The 21,580-nt window shown below is 47.1% G+C and overlaps 2 protein-coding genes and 1 long non-coding RNA gene across 4 annotated transcripts in view; 1 reads left to right on the forward strand and 2 right to left on the reverse strand.

The window, feature by feature from the left end:
- The window catches only part of LOC135825878 (uncharacterized), a 54,080-nt gene extending 52,661 nt beyond the window's left edge, over positions 1–1,419 (reverse strand). The window contains exon 1 of one of the 2 annotated variants that reach the window (XM_065338516.1): positions 1,060–1,419. In XM_065338516.1, the coding sequence (XP_065194588.1) occupies positions 1,060–1,153 (94 nt within the window). In that variant the 5' untranslated portion in view covers positions 1,154–1,419. The remainder of the gene's footprint in view (positions 1–1,059) is intronic. The other variant, XM_065338515.1, reaches the window with a different exon arrangement.
- Positions 1,420–6,505: 5,086 nt separating this feature from the next.
- Positions 6,506–8,814, forward strand: LOC135825886 (uncharacterized). Its single transcript, XR_010555161.1, has 2 exons — positions 6,506–6,681; positions 8,268–8,814. It is a non-coding gene; the product is annotated as an uncharacterized LOC135825886 (long non-coding RNA).
- A 1,115-nt stretch (positions 8,815–9,929) lies between these two features.
- Positions 9,930–13,479, reverse strand: LOC135826575 (uncharacterized). The gene is made up of 3 exons (XM_065339179.1): positions 12,842–13,479; positions 11,269–11,805; positions 9,930–11,094 (listed from the first exon to the last, which is right to left on the reverse strand). Exons 1-3 carry the CDS (start codon positions 13,477–13,479, stop codon positions 9,930–9,932), a joined length of 2,340 nt encoding a protein of 779 aa, XP_065195251.1.
- Between the last annotated feature and the right edge of the window lie 8,101 nt (positions 13,480–21,580).

Raw genomic sequence — 21,580 nt, forward strand, 5'->3', positions numbered from 1 at the left:
TCTCTCTCTCTGTCTATTCCTTTCTCTATCTATACCTACATCATACGAACAGCTCCCGTGGCGACTTCAACCTCATTCTCACAATTAGGATAACATCATGCTTTTCGCTGTAATTCCCATTTAGTGCTATTTTCTTTTAGGTTTGCGCTGCTATCTGTCCCAATATAAATGGTTCACTGAGTAATCCACCATTTTTTAGGGACGTTCACTGATGGAAGTGTCTGGAAAACTCTTCTGAACACTTTTTTCCTTTTACATTCGTATCCCACACTTATCTCTCTCGTATGTTAAGTTCATGCGTAGTCAATAAGTAATGGGTGCCGCATAGCTTCTCCTCCTCTCTGCGATACTAAAGTTGCTAACTCCGAAACGCTTGTTCATAGACTGCAGACATGGATGTAACGAAAATAAAAAATGAAGTATTCAAACAACCACTGCATTTAAGTGTGAGAATGCATTGCTCATTCGAGTGGACGGGTCTTTGCTAAGATGTGACAACAGACTGTATACTGAAAGCAAATAGAACATGATGCGCTGGAATATCTGGATGGATTGAGTGCTGGCGAGTTGCCCGCCAACAAGTGATTTTGTGCGGAATGAAGCTTCGCGAGGCATACTTCAGAGTGGTAAAGCAGACGAGTTTGAACAAAGCGACAATGCATGCAGTCCAGAGAGTTTCAAAAATGCTAACCAGAATGGCAGTCCGCGTCCAATTAGCGTACAGGGCAAGTTCATAAAAAAAACAGAGGTTACAACAAATGTTCAGGGCGAGTATCTATCGGGTGTGTGGCTCAGCGTCGAGAGCTGGTAAAAACAAAACTAGAAACCATATTTTAATGTTTTTTATCATTAGCCTACATTCACGCTTTCTGCAAATACATACAGGCTGGTGGTCCGCGGCACTCAAGATATCCTATTTTTAGACAGTTGTGTACTTGAACTAGCACTCCTATTTCTGTGACCTTTTCCTGATGATGTGGTATAACACAAATTGGTTATTGCTGAGGCTACCAACAAACTCATTGCAACATATACAATATTAATAAGATAATGTCTTACCGTCCTGTTGCGCGGCGCTCGCTCGCGCACACCAACAATTGAGGTAGATTAATATCACGATGTACAGCCACGGCTGTGACTGTGATGTAGCCATTCGTGTCTCGGTTCGAAACGTCTGCAAACTTGTTCACTCGTCCATATGGTCAAAGAAGTAACCTCCAACTATCGTTTGAGTTGAACAAGAGACTTCAAGCTACCTGCACGTAGCGATGATTTCTCGCGATGTCCGTGGTACTAGATAGTGTGATCAACACAGTGTGATCAACACTCCGTGACCCGCTTTGTTTGTCACCTGCTAGTACAATTGTAGACAGTACACATATTAGTACATCTCTGGTTAGCTTCTGCTCAACAGCTTATTATCACCTGCTTGGGTTTTTTGTACCAACAGAAATGGACGGAAAAGAACAGGCTGCTTACATTCGTTCCTGTCACCGTCTGTCACGATACATGTAATGTTGGTGTGACTGTTGGTTTGATTCCGTACAAAGTACTAGCCCTGCACTTCTACTTTTACCCGTTTTCTTCTTTTTTGCTCGCCTACTCTAAGTCTTGGTGTTGATTTAGCATACATTGGTATCTGCAGAGGACCTGGCGTGCACGACTCAACCTGCAGATGTCCTGGGCTGTCAATGGAGCGTAACAAAGAAAGACCATGGAGCAGGTCGTCTGCTATGCGCAGGACGTGTGACGTGAAGCACAATAACTACGAACGAGAGACTGGTCAAAGGTAAGCCTGCCGTGAACAGGAACCTTGACCGGTAGTGAGTGAAAAGGAGCAGCTGCCCCCCCCCCCCTCAATGTTCCATATCCACTCTAGTAGTGGCACATTCAAGCAATAGCTACTTGTTGGTACGATTGGTGTATCATGCTTGATAAACAACGGATGCGTCAATGGTCTGCGTGACTGCACCATCTACCGGAGCAGCTAGCAGCAGGTTGCGCAATTCAAATGACACTGCGTTCCTTGCGAGTAGCTCGCCATCAGCATAGCTAATCAGGTGGTAGTCATTGGAGCGTAACTCCATGTACTGTACAGTCATGTAGTTTGCCATTGCCCGTAGATAGATGCGTCCGTGCTTGTTCCAAGCAATAGCGTATGGACCTGTTAGAGGAAGGACAATAACAGCTGCCGAGTACTGTTTGACACATCATATCCCCTCACTGCGCCCCCAGGCCAGCAGTGAGGGTCCAGGACAGTGAACTGCAGAACCCGTGTCAGGATTGTGACGCATACATGTACATGAATAGACAAGATGCAAGCAGGTCCCATAGCGTAGTGTCCGTGAGAAATGAATGTTGCTCATTGCAGATTTAAACACAGGGAGGGCTTGGGGCTGGATAGTCCTGGAATACTCAGCAGCACTATAGTAGGGATCTCAGCGCGTGCAGTGCGCAGGGTGTTTGCGCATACATTGCGTCCTCGAGTTTTGAGTGCAGCTCGCGGACACAGCAGAAAAATGGCGACGATCGATTTTCGACATTAGGGGACGCGGTGGACATTAGCGGAATCGTCATCTTCATCGTCGTTCGAACATACTTTGTAATTCCCGCCGAAGGACAGCGTGGCCAAGGCGATATTGCCCCGGTCGATTTTCCTAAAATTTTCCATGCGGCAAGAACCCACTTTAGAGAAGATTCAGTTAAAAATTAAGAGTTTTTTTCCGGTTAGATTGTCCTAACTTCGATTTTCAGTGCATCAGCCATCGCGAACATCGCCGCCATTATCACTCGGAGAGAAGACATCGCGCTCAGTAGAAGAGGTGTTCACGCTGCGTCCAAGAGTGAAAGATTGTGCTCTTTGACCCTCCATAGTTCCTCTGAGAGAGTGTCTGGGAGATAGGTAGCTTGGAGATGGCCGTAGACCGTGCTTTCCTGGATGCAATATTCAGCCATTTCCACTGTCTTCTTCAACTTGATTTATTTCGAAAAAATGTTCTTTTCCACGATTTCTGCACTGGACGCATTTGGGATCGAAAATCTCACCTGCGCAGACTGGCTGCGCAGTTCACGCGCTGAGATCCCTAACTATAGCAAAAGTTAACGTGGTCCCTTGTCAGGTACATTGTAGTCATATACCCAACAGTAACATATGTCAGCAGTAGAACATGTCTAGCGGGAGGAAGATTCTATCAAAGGCGCAGCAAACTGTAGCGCAGAGGTCTTAAGCTGAGATTTAGCAAGACGGGTTGATGATTGCGAGACTAGACACTCAACCCGATAAATACAGACCATTTCGAGAGTAGGAGAGGTCCCCTCCGTGACACAACATGAATCTACTCGTGGAAAGCCAGCAGATGAAACCGCAACAACCTCAGGATAAGAAACAGGAGCTGAGGACATCGTCCGAAACGAGCACTAACTTCAAACTCCAGCAAACGAAATCCTCCCTCCTATAAAAAAAACCTTCAATCTGCAATTTGAACAAATTATCTATCTGTTGGCAACCAATGATAGCGCCAAGCCCCAGGTTCGTGCAAGACACCAGCAAGAAGCTATGTCATCCATTGATTAAGGTGCGAGCCTGATTTACACATGAAACAAACTGCAAAGGAAGACGTTTGGGGTACTGCAGTGACGATTTAGTGCTGGTGATAACGCTGCACGCAAAACACGCAAGGTGAAGAACCATGCCTTCTTCAGCAAAAGAGGCCACCACTGCAGTAGCTACACTAGCCTACAGTCGCAGCAGCCACCGGGCAATTGATCCCGTTGCCAGACGCGAGATCATTACTTTGGGGGACGGATCCTGGCTTCCCGCAAGTGGTTTTCAGTCACATCTGGCTGCGGCCTTTCAATTTTGGTCTTGTTGCTATTTTTTCTTTTTTTTATAATCACATGCCCAACTCGTAAAATGACAAAGAAAGACAATGGTACTGAGACAAGGACAAACGTGACAACTACTGAGAAGGGGCTGCACAGAGGTGCAGCAGTGATGATGGGGCTCTGCCGACCTGAGGTCTCCGCATCTCGGCCAGAAACCCGCACCAAAAACAAAAGATAGAGCTGTAAGGGTCAGCAAAATAAAAATAAAGCAAAGGCCAACAATAGCTAGTACTAGTGTGCAGCGCATTAGTAGCAATGGTAGTCCTTGACGAGGCACTAGAATGCAGGTTGGTCGACAGGCAGAATGTCCGTGGACCTTCGCCAATCCTGTCGGCGGAGGTATTCGTTGACGATGCAATTAAATTTTGGAAGATTTTTGCGAGTTGGGGCGGTGTCTAGACGAGCTGGCGGCAGGGAATTCCACAGCTGGATTGCACAATACGGGAGACTGCGGACAATGGTGTATGGTGCTTGAGGCGATAAGGGATTTCTTAGCTGGTAACTGTGGCCATGCGAAGATCGTTTCGAGTGCGCTTGGAGTCACAAGGCATTGCGGGCTATGTCTGGGTGTGCGCCAGTACTATGTAGTGAGAACGTTTTGTGAGACAGGAAATGTGTACGCCTGAAACCAAGAAGTCATGCTCAATTCACACAATGTATAGTCCTCGTACTAGGCTCGGGATTGTCCGGGAAGTGTATTGAAGCGAGTCGTTTACATAATATGACTCCCTGCCATAGATCCTCATAACTGTATATACGTTATAATTATTATGCTATCGGCCTACATGCGATTCCCTTGCTGGTTGACAGGCGGCCCAGCCAGCCTGCTAGTGGGATCTCGGCCTCGTACACAAATCCACACAAAATGTTACTGCACTGAATGCATTCCCCCGATACACTTCGCATACCGTATATTCTCTATTATAAGCACAGGTCTCCATTACTAGCACAGTCTCTAATACTAGCACACTGTGAGCACCTTTCGAAACATTATAAGCACGGTCTCTATTATTAGCACGGTCTTGGTGGAAATCAATGTTGCATGCATGATATCTAGCATGTATTTCTTCTTGGTCTGTATGGATGTATTGGTTGAAAAAATATAAGCACGGTCTCCAATATAAGCGCGGTCTCCAATATAAGCGCGGGGTAGAGGGGTGTTGAAAAAATATAAGCACGGCGCTTATAATAGAGAATATACGGTATATACTCATTCTCTTGATGGTACCGTACTTTTGATGGTACGGGACAGGTACGGGATAGCGCCAGGCATGTCGATGGCACAAACAAAAATATTGTGGCGAGCTGTCTTTGCTGGTACGGTACAGTACGGTACAGATACGGGATAGCGCCAGGCGTGACACAAACAAACAAACAAACACCAAATTAAAGCTGTGTGGACCCTGGCTAGCGCCAGACGTTACTGAAGTAACGTCTTCTGCATAGCTACGGGAATTAAAGCTGTGTGGACCCTGGCTAGTGCCAGGCGTTACTGAAGTAACGTCTTCTGCATAGCTACAGGAATAATAATACTGCAGGTCGCATGTCTCCCAAATAATGGGTTCTACGCATCTGTCAACTGTTTCGTCGTGAAATAGATTGCAGCAGGAAGAATAGTACGAGGAAATGTGGAGAGCAAACCCTTTCTTACAGGTAGAATAGCATACGAAAAAAAAACATAATACCGGTTCTAGCACTTGACAAGTACGTGCCATATTTTTTACACCGATGTTATTGGAAAGTCTTGCTGTCTGAAGCCTTTCCATACTGGTACTCGATGTTCCAGTTTTGTGACACGAGAATGGCACGAGAATTAGTGTACCGCTGAGTGTACCGCTATACACGTGGTCGACACGTAGTCGACACGTTGTTGATACTTTTTTGACACGTGACCCCGTCAACGGTCTGCTTTGTGCCAATGCCACTCGGTAAACGCCGATGCCGCGTACGACAAAGACGACTATCCCGTACGCGAAATAGTTGAGAACTGCATGACGTGGACCTGACGGCAAGGACAACTGCGAGGAGACCCCTTTCGGTCGACGGGAAGGAGAACTGCATGCAGAAGTCGACGAAGTCGAACGAGGAGGCCCCTTTCCGTACCCCGTACTGCAAAGTGCCATTGATGGATGCCTTTTGCACCTGGAACGACCCCTTAAACGCTGTCGCGGCGACTATCCCGTACGCTAAATAGTTGAGAACTACTGACGTGGACCTTTTGCACCTGGGACGGCCCCGTAAACGCTGTCGACGATGTCGTGTCGGCGGAGTGAATGTGCAGGGTGAAAAGAATTGCTGCAAAGACGTCCGCTCTAGGCCTTTGGAGACATCGTGGGAACTCATTCCGGTACTATACAAACTGCTTACGTGGCCGTGGACATGTACATGGAGACATGGTGGGACTTCATGTATATGATATGGTGGGAATTCCTTCCGGCACCCCCGTACCGCAAAGCCAACGGTGGGGAAGGAGAAGAGCAGACGTGCAGGAAGACGAACGAGGAGGAACCAGGACGAGCGAGCAATGGCAGGACTAGCTGGACCGTAAGTAGTAGCTGAATTGTGCATGACAACTTGACATCCGTGCGGCACTCGCCACTTGCCACTGGATATTATTTTCTTGTCCACTAACAATGTCTCTCCTCTGCCCCCTGTGTGTCCACGGCCCTGTTGCTGAATTGGCCCGATGAATCGAATGTCTTCCGCAACTGGAACGGCCCAGTAAACGATGTCGCGTCGGCGACTGAATGCGCTGGAGGGAAAATATTGCTGCGAAGACGTTTCCTCTAGACCACGGTAAGGCAACCCATTGATATGTTGCCAGTTACCTTCTACTAACACGTTATCAGGTGGAGAGTGTCTTGTACTCACGTTATCAGGTCGAGAGCGTATTGTAGTCACTCTCTCTATTCCTGTACTTCATTACTTTTAAGGTGTACGTATAACTTCTCAAAAAAACTGGTCTACAGTCGTGTCGGAAGGGTACGGTGGGACTGTAGACCTGTTACCTTCTAACACGTTATCACTATATCAGGTCGAGAGCGTATTGTAGTCAATCTCTCTATTCCTGTACTTCATTACGTTTCAGGTGTACGTATAACTTTTCCAACAAATTTAATGGTTCACGTCTTCAGATAGAGAGCGTATTGCACCCACTGTCTAGTCTCTGTAGTGCATTGAGATTTTGTTGATCGCACATGAAAATGGATACACAGGCAAAGCAGGCCAAGTACATGGCGAGATGTCGCCAGAAGAACGTCTTCAGATAGAGAGCGTATTGCACCCACTGTCTAGTCGATTTTGTGGATCGCACATGAAATGGATACACAGACAAAGCAGGCCAAGTATATGAGAGAGTGGACGATGTGCGGATCGACACGGCCTGCGGGTACTTCATTAAAGTTACCCGTGACATAACTAGGATAAAAGTTAATCACTGCAAAGACATTGCCAAGTATGTGAGCACTTTGGACTTGACAGAAGAGTGCAAGGGCGACGTTGACAAAACATACCGCGGTGACTGTCACCATCATGACGGCAGGGCACATCGCACGCAGCATCGCAGATCGTGTCGAATTGCGCATCATAATATTGCAAAATTGCTCCTGTGCATGCAAGTGGATTTCATTGCACTTCTCAGTTTGGGAAATGCTCGATTATGACAATTCTGCGTGTGAGTGCACTAGCCCTGAACATACATGTAGGTGACCCGTTTGTGGTGTCTCATAGCTAGCCCTTTCCCAAAGATGCTCGCCACTTTTTTCGGAACTTTTCGGTGTTTAGGAAGAAATCGCAACTTTCACAACTTTCTTCATTTTTCGGAACTATTTCGCAATTTCTCCGCAACCTTGGCGCAATTTGCCCCCATGGCATGGGGTCGAAAGGTCAAGTCACCGACTACATGTTGCATTGTTGGACAAATACATACTCGTGCTCGCTCATTTCTCGCCTGCCTTCAGGCTCATTTCTGAGAAACAGTAGATCAACGGTAGTTACGATAATTATGTGCATTCCCTTTTCGTGCACTGTAATGATGTACATGTACATGTAGGATACATGCAACAGGCTACTGGCACTGTGTAAAATGGTGGTTCACAGCAGGAAGGGGTGTACGAGTTTGCTGTCGCAGCATCGCTGCATTTCTGCTATTTCTGCTCCCTGTTTTGTAGGTTTTGCACAAGAACTCTCCAATTTTGAGTTGCGATGTTGGCAACTTTTGAGCTTTTTCTGAAAATATGGATGCGATTTCAGCAACTAGCACTTGTTTTGGCACGGTTGCGAAAAGCATAAGTTGCGAAAAACTATGGCATCTTTGGGAAAGGACTACTCATAGCCTACCTCACGACCTTCTGCTTTCTTTCTTCATCACTTGTATCTTGCAGGTATATCATCCCGTGACGACCACATTGAAGTCTGAATTTGAAGTGTGAAGATGCTTCAGCAACCACATCGTACTTTTCCATTGCTTTCATTGTGCTTCTACTGTGCATGTGTGTAACTTGTGGGGTAAACATGTCATGACATTGTATGGTGGCGACACGGTCAGATGTTGTCCATGCGTCTAACGTACACGTGCATGTTATGCATTGAAAAGGATTTGCCACTTGCGATCCTGGGACGAGTATCAGGTCAGTTTTGTCCTGTCTGGGCTGTATCAGATTGCTGTTCACTTCTCTATCTGTTGGATGTGTGACTTTCTGCAAGTTTCTGGTGTATGATGGCCACTTCCTTTCTTGTCACTTTGTATGATATTACATTCTGTATTCGCTGCTTCCATGGCGTGGTCTGCAAACTGCAATCCTTGGGCAAATGTCATGTTTGCTATGTTGTGCTTTGGCCGTCAGCTTGTCTACACGCTGTAGTTGAATTATTTTTGTTTCACAACTGACTTCCTCAAGTACGGTGGCCACTGCTTTGCATGGCATTATATATGAAGAATTTCCTGTTTGTGTCGTGCGTATGTGTGCGCGGCCACGTGTGTGTGCCGTGTGCATGTGCGGATGTGTGCGTGGCCACGTGTGTGTGCCGTGTGCATACGCATGTTTGTGTATCTGTGTGCGGGGTAGCGAGGCGGGGAGGGCTGGTATGTATCAGTATTTTATTGCAGTCTCATGGCTACATACAGTACATCGCGCGTGGTCATCATGTTTATCTTCGGGGTTGGGGTGGGGAGGGAACGGAAAAAGAGCTGAAATTATCCATATAAAACCGCTCTGTGAGCGGTTCTGAAAAACCTTTACTGGTACTGCCCCGTCGTAAAAGTAGTAGTAGTAGTAGTAGTAGTAGTAGTAGTATTTATTATTTGACTAGGGGAGTCCCAACAGGCATGGCCTTGTTACAGGGAACCCTAGATGAATCTTTGTGAGGTGAGCAAAAGTACCAGCAGATTGTGCCTGACGACAGTTTGGAGGAAGAGTGTTCCACCGACCTGCCGCCAGAAAAGAAACTGAGCGCAGTCCATACCCAATATGTACAGTAGGTAATACTAAGGCAGCTGTATCCTGGCCACGAGTACGAGCATTTGTGTGCGGGCCAACTGAACGCAGGAGAAACAGTGACTGAAGGAGGGGGCTAGTAATTGATGACAAGCAGCGATAGACCAAAACGTATAGTTTCAAATTAACTCGTTGCTCAAACGAATACAGATGACACCGTTGTAAAACTAATGCAGTTGGGGTCATTCTATCTAAACCAAATGCCTTCTTCATCGCAATATGGCTGACCGTCACAAGCCTGTTATATAGGGTAGTTTTCAAACAGTGCACATACGCATTACTTGCATATTCTAGAGTAGACTGTATAATTGACAAGAAGAAAGTTCTCCGAGCTGTAGCTGATAAATTGCGACGGCCATGAGCAAAACAGGCTAGTTTAGCGAAGACCACTGAACACACCTTTTCTACTTGTGGGCGGAACGTTAGATGCTCATCGATTAGTATACCGAGGTATTTCACAGTAGAGACAGGGGAAATGACAATACCTTTACAGGTCAGGTACAGGGCTGGGCTCAGTGCAGGCAGGGCAGGACGTCGTATCAACATGAACTATGTTTTAGTGGGGTTGAGCAGAAGGCCTTTCTCATCAAGGTATTGCTCTAGCAACCGCATACTATCCTGCAAGCGTAGCATAATTGTAGCCACATCAGAGCCGAATACGTAGAACGCAATATCATCAGCGTACAGCTGCACGACACACTGGTGAAATATATCGGGTACCCGGCGAATGTAGACGCAGAAAAGCAAAGGCCCAAGAACAGACCCCTGGGGGACCCCTCTTGTACAGGGTTTGGTGTCACCCTTCTCACCATTGACAGTAACCTGCTGGCTGCGGTTCGTGAGATAGTCTGAGAACCACTTGAGGACAGTGCCGCCTAAGCCAGTGGTGGCTAGCTCTCCCAGCAGACCTGTGTGCTGCACACGGTCAAACGCCTTGCTCATATCCGCAAAGACTACTCCGCATTGGTCACCGTTGTCAAGTGCTCTGTTCCATCTGTCTATGCAAAGTGTCAGGGCATCCTCACAGCTATGGGGTGAGCGGTACGCAAATTGTTCAGCTGGTATGGCTGACAGGTCTGGATTCTGGGTGAAATACGAAGTGACTTGCTTGTGGACAACCTTCTCTAGGATCTTGGCCGCGATAGGCAACAGCAAGATTGGCCTGTAGTTGGTGGCTGAGGTCTTATCACCAGATTTGTAAACAGGGCAGACATGGGCATGTTTGTAGGCAGCTGGAAAGATGCCAGAGCGAAGAGACTGGTTGACGATAACAGTTAACGGATACGAGACTGAATCTCTGCAGGATTTCAGGATGCAGGACGGAATATCATCGGAGCCGGTGGCTTTGTTGGATACCAGAGATTCAAGCAACTTGGAGATGGTATCGACGCTGACGGTATCAAACTCCAAAAGAGTAGTGCTATTGGGGTCTGCAACGGGTAGGGGCAGCTCGACTGGTCTGGCAGGGTCATGGACGATCTCGGCGAAGGTAGTTGTCAGATCGGCGAGTGTGGCTGCTGGGGCAGCCCTCACTGCTGTTCTACCAGACAAGCTATTGATAATGGCCCATTGGCCTCGTGGGTCGTGGCGACGATTTTTGAACTCTCTGATGTAATACTGTGACTTCAGCTGCCTGTTGAGGAGAGTGCCTTCTCGCCGTATTGCACGATACCTCTGCAGAAGCTGTTGATCTGACGGGTGAGTGCGTACTTTTCTATGTAGGTGGATTCGTTGCTGGAGGAGGTGTTTCAACTGAGGTGTCACCCATGGCTGAGGCTTCGGTTTACTGAAAGCTGGTGAGACCACGGGGCAGATCGGTGAATGTTTGTCTAAAACTCGAGTAATACAGTGTTAAAGCTGGGTGACTTGTGCATTGACATCAGCTGACTTGGGGAGAGGCTCCAGAGTGCTGTCGATATCATCACAGAGTGTAGCGGGGTCAATTGCATGTGGGAGCGGTTTGCGCACGAATTTGAGGCGGGAGTTAGCTTGCTGCGTGGCTTTGTAGGAGAAGTTAGTCAGAACGAGATCATGGTCGCTCACGCCGTCTACAGATACTACAGTTGTCTTAACATGTGGTGCGGCAGCATAAACGAGTATTAGATCCAGACATGTCTTGGCAAGTCGCGTTGGTGAAGTCACGACATTGCGGAGGTGAAACTCCTCACACAGATTGGACAGGTGCTTGTAATGGTGGTTATTTGATGATTGCTGTAGCACATCAGTGTTAAAGTCCCCTAGTACAATAATCCTGCTAAATTTACGGCTGATGACGTCAAGATGCTGACTGCACAGGTTCCAGAAGTCGACAGTTGCACTCGGTGGACGATATATACTGCACACAGCCAGCTCAATAGCCTTAGGTTTGGTACACAGGCGAAGACGAACAGAGACACACTCCACTCCTAGCTCAGTGATGGGAATTCTGATAGAGTGAATAGCAGAATGTACATAAATGCATACCCCTCCACCATGTAGATCTCTATCCTTGCGATATAGATCGTAGCCTGGTATATGAACACTAGAATCGGGTATGCTGCTCTTTAGGTGGGTTTCATTCACTGATAGCACGTGGATCTTATGGTGGTGCAGGAGATGGTGAATGTGATGGACCTTGTTTCTGAGACTACATATATTAATGTGAGATATGGTGAGTTGGCTTACTGGAATGATGACTTCTTGCTCTTCGGGTAGCAGCACAGGTACGCATATTGGTTTAGGTGTTCTGGTTTGTTTCACGAAAGTCCCACGGGCGAATGTGTATTGGTGCTGGCCAGAACCCATCCTTCTCGATCAGTGCACATTGGTCCTCTCGGATCGTAAGCCGTGCAGCCTTTGTACCAATATGCTTACGAGAGGGAAAGGTGCGGCATGCTGTTGGTGTGATACCATTGTGCTTGCAGTGGGCTATTATGGTATCCGCGGTGCAGCTGCTGTCAATGTTACCAACAAAGTATAGTTTTCGGAGTGAGCCAAGTGATCCTTTCAAATTGCGGTTAGTAACCTCAGTCCATTCCTCATCGTTTGGCTGCTGCTGCTGCTGCTGCTGTTGTTGTTGTTGTTGTTGTTGTTGTTGCTGCTTCTGGCGCTGTTGTTGTTGTTGTTGTTGTTGTTGTTGTTGTTGTTGTTGTTGTTGTTGTTGTTGTTGTTGTTGTTGTTGTTGTTGTCGCTGTTGGGGTCGTTGGTGCTGGTTAGTTTGCTGGCGGTGCTCCTGTGGGAGAGGTGGCTGCGCAGTGACCGATGGCTTGGAGGAGGGCAGAAATGCTCCGTTGTCACTGGAGCTATTGAGCACTGATGCCCATACGCGCTGCTGGGTCGTGGATCTGCAAGTGCTACAACTTGTAGTCGTATCCATGTGGTTGGCTTGCTGCATTTGCAGCCCATGTGCACCCGGCTTGGATACGGTATCGCCCGCCTTTTTGAATGGGGTCGGTGCAGTGTGTTGTACATGCTCTACTGACTTGAGGCGCCCTTGGTTGGCTTGCTGCATTTGCAGCCCACGTGCACCCGGCTTGGATACGGTATCGCCAGCCTTTTTGAGTGGGGTCGGTTCAGTGTACATGTGTTGCATATTATGCTCTACTGACTTGAGGCGCGCTTCCTGTTCCTTACACTTGTCCTCCAGCGCAGATATACGGGAATCTGATTGCACCGTACTAATAGGCGTATGCGTGTGTGCAAGGTCAGCTTGCTCTTTTCTAATCATGGAGAGTTCCCCTTGCATGTTGACGATTGCCGAGGAGATCCCTGAAAAAACTTCCTGAAGGGCGGCCAATTCAGCCTTGACTGTCCCAACTATTTCGGTCTTGATGCTTTCGATCAGGCCATTGACATCTAATATGGTGTCTTCGGGAGGCGAGATAACCTCTAAGTCACTTACCGGCGACTTGCTGCCTGCATCTCGACCGCATTCCGTAGGGTGTGTGATTCTGCCCGCAGAACACACGTTCGCCTCTCCAGTAGAGTCACCAGCAGACCGAGAGTCTGTGTCGTCCTCTTCAACGTAGAGATCAAAGCATGGCTTCCCAAATGCCTGCTTTGGGGTTACCGATCCTTGCTTGTAGCTATCGTTTGGATATGAATAGTCGATCAACGGCATGTTCACAGCTCAAAAAATGCAACTGCACTCTACGTTGACACCGTTCAGCTCAAAAAATGCAACCGCACTCTACGTTGACACCGTTCGTAAAAGTAAGAAATTAGAACTGGTCCATTATCCTCCCAAATGCGAACTGATCCACCTAAATCGCGAATGACGGGACCCGAACGCACCAGTAGCACGAGGTTAGTAGTAGTAGTAGTAGTAGATTTTATTATTTTACTAGGGGAGTCCCAACAGGCGTTGCCTTTTTACTGGGAACCCTAGGTGAATTTTTACCATGTTTACATACAGAGTAAGAGACGGGGCCTGACGGCAGTCAGTGGGAAGAGCATTCCATCTGTCTGCCGCCAGGAAAGAAATAGAACGCATGCCATATTGCGTAGAAACAGGCGGAAGAACTAATGCGCGCTGTGCCTGGCCGCGCGTGCGAGCCTGGTGTCCAGGCACAGCAGCCCTAAGCTGGAACAAGGATTGGAGAAGGGGACTAGCAAGATGTGGGGTCAAGCAGCGGTACACGAAAACATAGAGTTTAAGATTTGTGCGCTGTTCAAAAGAATAGAGATGATATTTGCGGAGAACAATTTCAGTAGACATCATACGGTCAAACCCAAAAACTTTCTTCATTGCTATGTGACTGACCGTCACGATTTTATTGAACAGGGTGGCGCTGAGACAGTGCAGATAAGCGTTACTGGCATAGTCGAGAGTCGATTGCACAATGGATAAATAGAACGTCCTCTTCGCTTCAGGTGTTAGGTTTTTTCGGCCATGTCTGAAGGCGGCAATCTTGCCGAACACCGCACCGCAGACCTTCTCGACTTGCGGCTGGAAGGTGAGGTTCCTACCTGTGGATGCAGATGGGGACGTTGGTCCGGACCAAAGGCCATGTACTGTACTAGCGGTAGGTGGTGTTACTCTATGATAATTGCTGTCCTGTGCCCTCCCGACCTCGTGCTACTGGTGCGTTCGGGTCCCGTCATTCGCGATTTAGGTGGATCAGTTCGCATTTGGGAGGATAATGGACCAGTTCTAATTTCTTACTTTTACGACGGGGCAGTACCAGTAAAGGTTTTTCAGAACCGCTCACAGAGCGGTTTTATATGGATAATTATTATTATTATTATTATTATTATTCAACGCAATAAATAGAGTAAGCTGCGCACTCAGTACAAACACCATAAGCAAAACTTGTTTTCATGTATAATAAATAAGCTTGTTCCTAAACGTTTTCGTCGCCATCTCATCAGAGGATTACTGGCAAATCAACAAAAGCTCTTAACTCAATATATATACGCACAATGCAAGTAATAATTTGAGTTAAGAGCTTTTGTTGATTTGCCAGTAATCCTCTGATGAGATGGCGACGAAAACGTTTAGGAACAAGCTTATTTATTATACATGAAAACAAGTTTTGCTTATGGTGTTTGTACTGAGTACGCAGCTTACTCTATTTATTGCGTTGATTACATTTTTATCTCCACGGAAGCTTTTTAATTATTATTATTATTATTATTTTAACTGGTTTGAGGGAAAGAGACAAATGGGGAAAGTCCGAAGAAAAAATTGACTGTCACCACCAGGACTCGAACCAGGGACCCTCGCTTGTAGCCAGCGATGCTCTAACCACTGAGCTATGGTGTAGTCATCATCCACAATCACGATGACATAGTGCCAATAAGCATGTGATGCGGGCGATTTTAACCAGCCATGGTGGGGACAACTGAGAAAAAGAAGGAGAAGAAGAAAGGGAAAAGAAAACAAAACAAAAGGAGTACTATAGGAACCTGGAGAGAGCAGCATGAAGATAAGGCTAGCAATGGAAAACAACGAATCCAATTCAATTCAACTTAGGCGTGGGCAGAATGGAACAAAATGCAGCGAAGGTGTCACGAGACTTTACCTTCTGCGGAAGCCGAGACCAATGAGAATAGGACTTGAACAGAGGGGATTTTAAAAGGATCGATGACCTGGCAAGTGGGAAATGGAGAGAACATCTAGTACGCGAGCTATTATTGAACCAGCTTAAATGCGCAAGTGCATGAGGAGGAGCAAGTTGAAGCTTAATACGGTGAATGAATTTGCATGCCGAGTGGGGAAAGCGTTCTGAGAGAGGGGAAGAGGAAGCCAAAATGTACAGCGTCTGAGAGGAGGTCAGAGGGGGCATGCGAAATATTAATCGAAGTAATTTACGGTGGGTGACTTCTGACCGATGCATAAGAGCGGAGGATAGACCGGAGGACCAAACGAGAGAGCAGTAATCAAACAAAGGAAGAACATAAGAGTGATAAATTTGTATTCGACAGCCATGGTGTAGATGGGAGATGTGAGGAGAAATGCAGCCTATCGCGGAGCAAACTCGCCTTTTAATGTAGGTACATTTTGTCAATGAAGTCCAGCTATGGCTTTTTGTCCCGTGCAGTGTTGAGGCAATCCTCGAGCGTGTGTCCAAGAGGGGAGATGTCGGAGTTCACCACATCAATCCACTGAAGCCTCGGTCGTCCTCGCGGACGCTTGATCCTTGACGTGTCGATGGCCATGGGTAGCCCGCCATAGGAAGCCGTGCCCGGACCTTCTCGAGCAACATGGCCGAACCATAGGAGACGTCTTTTCTTGCAGACCCTGCTGATTGGTTGCTGTTTAGATTTTTCATACATGATTTGGTTGGATATGTAGTGAGGGTAGTGGACTCCGAAGATATAACGGAGCTTTCTTCTCTGCCATACATCTAGCTGTTCATTCTGTCGCTTCGTGAGGGTCCACAGGCCGCAGCTATACAGCAGCACTGGACCAATGAAAACCGAGAACATGCAAAGCCGTGAGTCCAGACAATGCCGCTTCCATGCTTTCGATTCGAATGCTCGGTTCGCTGCACCGATCCTGGATGCAACATCCTCCGTGGAGTCCAGCAAGGAACCAAAGAGCTTGACCGTTTTCCACGATGCATCAGTGCGGGTAGCAGTTATAAATATACGGTTTTTTGTACGTTAAGGTTGAGGTTGTCTTCTTTGAAGATCAGCTCACATGTGGCTACCATGGTCTCCACAGCACTCCTCGATGATGCGTGCATATTTGTATCATCTGCGTATTGTGTTGAAGGTGAGGGTACATCTTGAGTTCTTGCTAGGCTACTAACTGCATCGATCTTCCGCATGGCTCCTTCGACATACATATTGAACATAGTGGGCGATAGCGGGTCCCCTTGCACGAATTTAATGTTCGTGGCGAAGGCCTCTCCATGCTGGCTGGAAATTTTTACTCTGGCTGTTGTGTTTGAAATCAATGGTGATACAGTCGATGTCTGCGCCCCCGCCTCCATCATCCTGTCCAGTGCTGTACTCCTTACCAGGGTGTCGAATGCACCACTAAAATCCAGCAGCGCTGCTGAATATGACCAATCACCAAGCATTGCGCGTTCACACAGATTAGAACACACCGTCTGCTGTTGAGCGGCCTGGTCTGAAAACTGCTTGGGACTCCCCTACGTAACTGTCTGCTGCTGTCCGCGTTTGAAGGTTCGGAATACATGTCAGCACTTTCCTCACCACAGATAATAGCGTGATGGGGTGCTCAATGGCCTGGAGGAATTATTCATGTTTGCGATCAATATCACCAAGAGTGCGGTTCTTCCGTCTACGCATCTCTTTTTGGCTTGTGGATTGGCTGAAAAGAAATAAAAAATAATACAGAATTATCACTCCCTTAGTATTGACTCACATAGATTTTCGCCATACCTAAGCAGTCAAATATTCCTGCATATTTCACTCCTTAGGCCTATATTGACTGCTTAGATTTGACTGCTTAGGGGTTGCGCAGTTGAACGGTGCCTAGTGCAGCATTGTCACCTGGTCACTGCATGAGTAGGCCGTGGTGCAACGGTTGTGCAATCATAAAACCGAGATTCATGAGGTTATCGTTCTGGAATTTGAAGTACGGACTGTTTCTCGTGATAAATCTAATATTGACTTCGTACTTGGTCAGTATAGGAAATAAAAACCTCGTAAAAGACCTCGGCTTCGCCTCGGTCTTTTACTCAGCTTTTATTTCCTATATTGACCTCGTACTCAGTCAATATTAGATACATACTTGTGTCGAAGTGTCGTCATGAAAACAAGGTCTACCTCCGTAACTTTGTCAGCAAGTTCACGTGAATCTAGCTGGTAGTCCCGCTAACTATTTGTGTGTGTGTGTGTGTGTGTGTGTGTGTGTGTGTGTGTGTGTGTGTGTGTGTGTGTGTGTGTGTGTGTGTGTGTGTGTGTGTGTGTGGAAACGAGAAACACGTGACCTACATGACAGTGTATACCAGGACCAGGACCAGGTGTGTGTGTGTGTGGAAGTTTTCTCAAGAATTCCCCACTCTGGGGCGGCTCTGGCCTTGTCCAGGGTCGTCCCAGGTTATTTCAGGACCTGTTGAAGTAGATAGGGTCGCGGACTAAGATTCTTGAGGACCAGGGCTTCGCATGATGTTGCCACCTCAAGTTTCTCCGCGCGCCCTTCGTTCGGTGAGGAGTTGCAACCCCCGCGACTGCACGAGATGAGCAGGTTCGAAACAGTACAGGACGTAGACGTTATTTTTCAGTGGGCACCTGGAATGTCCGGTCACTTGTGGAAAGCTGAGGCCCAATTGAAACTTCAGCTGTAACAGGAAAAGTCGTGGAGGATAAGAAAATCGAACGGGTCGTCGCGGAACTCTCCCGTCTGGCTGTGGATATTGCAGGACTTCAGGAGACACATTGGTTTGGTGAACAATCGTATCGAGTTAGTTGCTCTACTATTCTTACATCGGGTCGTCCTGTTCCTTCGGAGGTCTCCAGTCATCGACGAGGAGAAGGTGTTGCTGTCGTTTTGAATTTGAATTCAACAAACGCTTGGAAAGCTGGAGGCTGTGTCTGGAGAGCGTACAGCTCTCGCCTTGTCAACGTACGATTGAAGTTCAAAGTCCAGCGTGCTGTACGCTGGTACACTGTTATTGTGGCGACTTTCGCCAGCACTCGATTGGAGAAGGTGCACCTTTACGACTCCGTGCAGCGAGCGATTGACGACGTCCCTCGTGGCGACAGATACGTTCTACTCGGAGACTTCAACGCGCGAGTTGGGACTCGTGGCAGCCATGCTGAGCAGTCTAGGGATGAGTGGTGCACTGTGCGTGGCCATAATGGCTTTGGGGAGATGAACTCCTCTGGAAAGGAACTATTAAATTTCCTGGCAATGAACAATGCTACAATCTGTAACACCTGGCACAACAAGAGACAAAATCTCAAACCAACCTGGCAACATCCTAAGTCACAGAAATGGCATTGCATTGACTACATCATCACTGGCCAGTGTGATAGGATGCTGTGCATGGATTCTCAGATCATCCCAAGTGCAGAGTGCAACGTAGCAAGGGTCGCTTCGACACGTCAAAATTATTTCTTTCTGCCAATGCAATCAACAACCCTGATGATGGCGCCACCCCGTTGTCTGCTTATCAAGACGCGGTGTCCACTCTCGTATCAACACATTGGCGCCCACATGATCCAATAGATGAAAAGTGGAACGTCCTCCGCGATGCTGTTGTCACTGCCGGAACGGATACTCTTGGTCAACGCAAGCGTAAAGAACCTGATTGGTATGTGGACAGGAACGGAATCTTCTGCACGCGCTCTGGCTTCAACATCAACGTCCTAGGGATCACACTGCTTTCAAACAGGCTCGCAGTCAAGCGCGTGCCGGAGTGCGGAAGGCTAAATGTGACTGGATATCATCAAAGTCAGAGCTCGCCAATGCACAAAGATTCTCAGGACGAACTGTGTGGAAATGTGTTCGTGCACTACAAACAGTCGAACAAGGCCCGACCCGCATCACAACTGCTGCGATCAACGACGAGAATGGAAATCCATGTGCATCTGTCGAAGACCAGGGCAAACGTTGGGGCCGTCATGTCTCTGGTGTTCTGAATGTGCAAAGTACGTTTAATTCCAGTATTCTTGACTGTGTTCCACAAATGCCGTGTCTGGATAGTTTGGTTGCGCCGCCTGATCTGTGTGAGTTACAGCAGGCAATCACTCAATGTCGAAGTGGCAAAGCTGCAGGTCAGTCAGGAATCCTGCTGGAGATGCTCAAAGCCTGTCCAGATCTGTTTACTGACCACCTACTGGAGCTTCTCCATTCAGTCTGGGACAATGGCAGTGTTCCTGGCGACTGGGTCAACGCGCAGCTGGTGCCTATCCCCAAGAAAGGTAACCTTGCAGAATGTGACAGCTGGCGAGGCATAGCTCTCCTCGACGTTATTGGTAAAGCGGTTACTTGCTGATAAACTAGACAATGTGCTACCAGACTCTCAATGCGGCTTCCGCACAGGACGTGGGTGTGCTGACATGATCTTTGCGGCAAGGCAACTAATCGAAAAGAGCTACGAGCATGAGCAGAAGTGTTTCTTCATCTTCATTGACCTGAAGAAAGCCTATGACTCAGTTCCGCGAGAGTGTCTGTGATTAGTACTGCGAAAAGCTGGCGTCCCCGAGAAGGTGATCGCTGTTAACCGTGCATTCCATGACGGCATGACCGCAACTCTCCGTCTGTCGAATGTTGAAGCTGACACCATCCCGGTGACGAACAGCTTGCGGCAGGGATGTTACATGGCCCCTGTCCTATTCAACATCTTCATGTGGGCAGTGATGCATTGTTGGCGCCAGCACGTGCAGCCTATCCCTGGTGTAGGCGCAAAGGTCTTCTTCGAGCCAGATGGGAAGCTACTCTACCACCGTAGCTGCCGTGATAGATCCCTGGAGCTGACAGAGTGTCAGTTTGCTGATGATTCCGCTCTTGTGGCCGCGACACGCCAGGCCGCAGTTTCAGCCTTGGAGGTATTTGTGGATGTACGCAGCGATTTTGGTCTCAACGTCAGTACCACCAAAACCAAGTTCATGGTGTCTGGCCCCAACATCTCTAACGACGATCTAGAGCCGCTCGTGATTGGAACTATGGAGATTGCCCATGTGTCGTCTTTTCGCTACCTTGGATCCAACATACACAGCAACGGCCGATGTCATGATGATGTCTTCGTTTGCCGCCCGAGACCAACATAGCCGTTCTCTATGAAAATTGCTGTACATTTCCTCTTAAACATTACATTGACCGATCCTCCTGCGTATACATTCACAAAATCAAACTTATCACTGTCCCTCAGCATGTGCAGCATTCCTTAAACTGGTTCAGTTAATCCTCAACAAGCCGGAACTCGCTTCGTTTCCCGATTGCAAGAAACAAATCTATGAGCAAATCGCCTGTATTCCTAGCATACCAATTATGGGATTCTCTTCCTCAGCAATTAAAGTCCAGCAACACCCTCAATGCGTTTTTAAGCTTGATAAATATACACATACGTCGATCTTCATTTACTAATCATTGATTTCAATTCTCTTTCTGTATTACTTCGAACTCCAAAGTAAACCATATATGCTACCTGTACAATTCATTTGGGTTTTGGATTGATTTTTATAACTCATTTTGGTTTTGGATTGATTTACTTTTATTTCATTTTCATTTTGATTTAACTTTCCATATTTTGCGGGTGCATTTTTGCCTTCTTGTTCTTTTTTTCCATGGCTGGTAGCCCTCATTCATAATATTGGTTGACACCATGTCATCCATGAATTGAGAATAATAATAATAATAATAATAATAATAATAATAATGCAAATAATCGACGTGGAGACAACAATTTTATAATAGCAATAAAAAGAACAAATTCTGCAGTCATCGCCACACTACAACGAAGTCATGAAAGTTTACCAGAATTAATTTTCTTGTCACATTCATCAGTGGAAAGTCGTGACTGAAGAGTAACCATGCTGAACAATGATTAAATATACATTCAATGATGTGTTACGAGAACAAAATACAGTGCCAAAATAGAAAGAGGGAAGGTGAGACAATAGCAGTGAAGTGAGAGCTAAGTGCAACGGTGGGTGAAAAACTAATAATTATAACGCTAAAACTGTGTAGTGAGACAAACAATCATGCTGTGCACCTACGAAAACAATTTTAACGCAACTACATGTTTCTTCTGCTTACAAAGATCAGGCCTATGCAAACGAATACAAACAGCCTCAAGTAC

This window comes from Sycon ciliatum, chromosome 10 (genome assembly GCF_964019385.1).
Source record: "Sycon ciliatum chromosome 10, ocSycCili1.1, whole genome shotgun sequence".
In the NCBI taxonomy this organism is placed as follows: Eukaryota; Metazoa; Porifera; class Calcarea; order Leucosolenida; family Sycettidae; genus Sycon; species Sycon ciliatum.

Coding starts and splice junctions, on each gene's coding strand:
- LOC135826575 (XM_065339179.1), bottom strand. CDS start 13,479: ATGCCGTTGATCGACTATTCATATCCAAACGATAGCTACAAGCAAGGA. Junction 11,806..12,841: donor GCCAACCAAGGGCGCCTCAA/GTCAGTAGAGCA, acceptor TCACTCTATCAG/AATTCCCATCACTGAGCTAG. Junction 11,095..11,268: donor ACTCTGGAGCCTCTCCCCAA/GTCAGCTGATGT, acceptor CCACCTACATAG/AAAAGTACGCACTCACCCGT.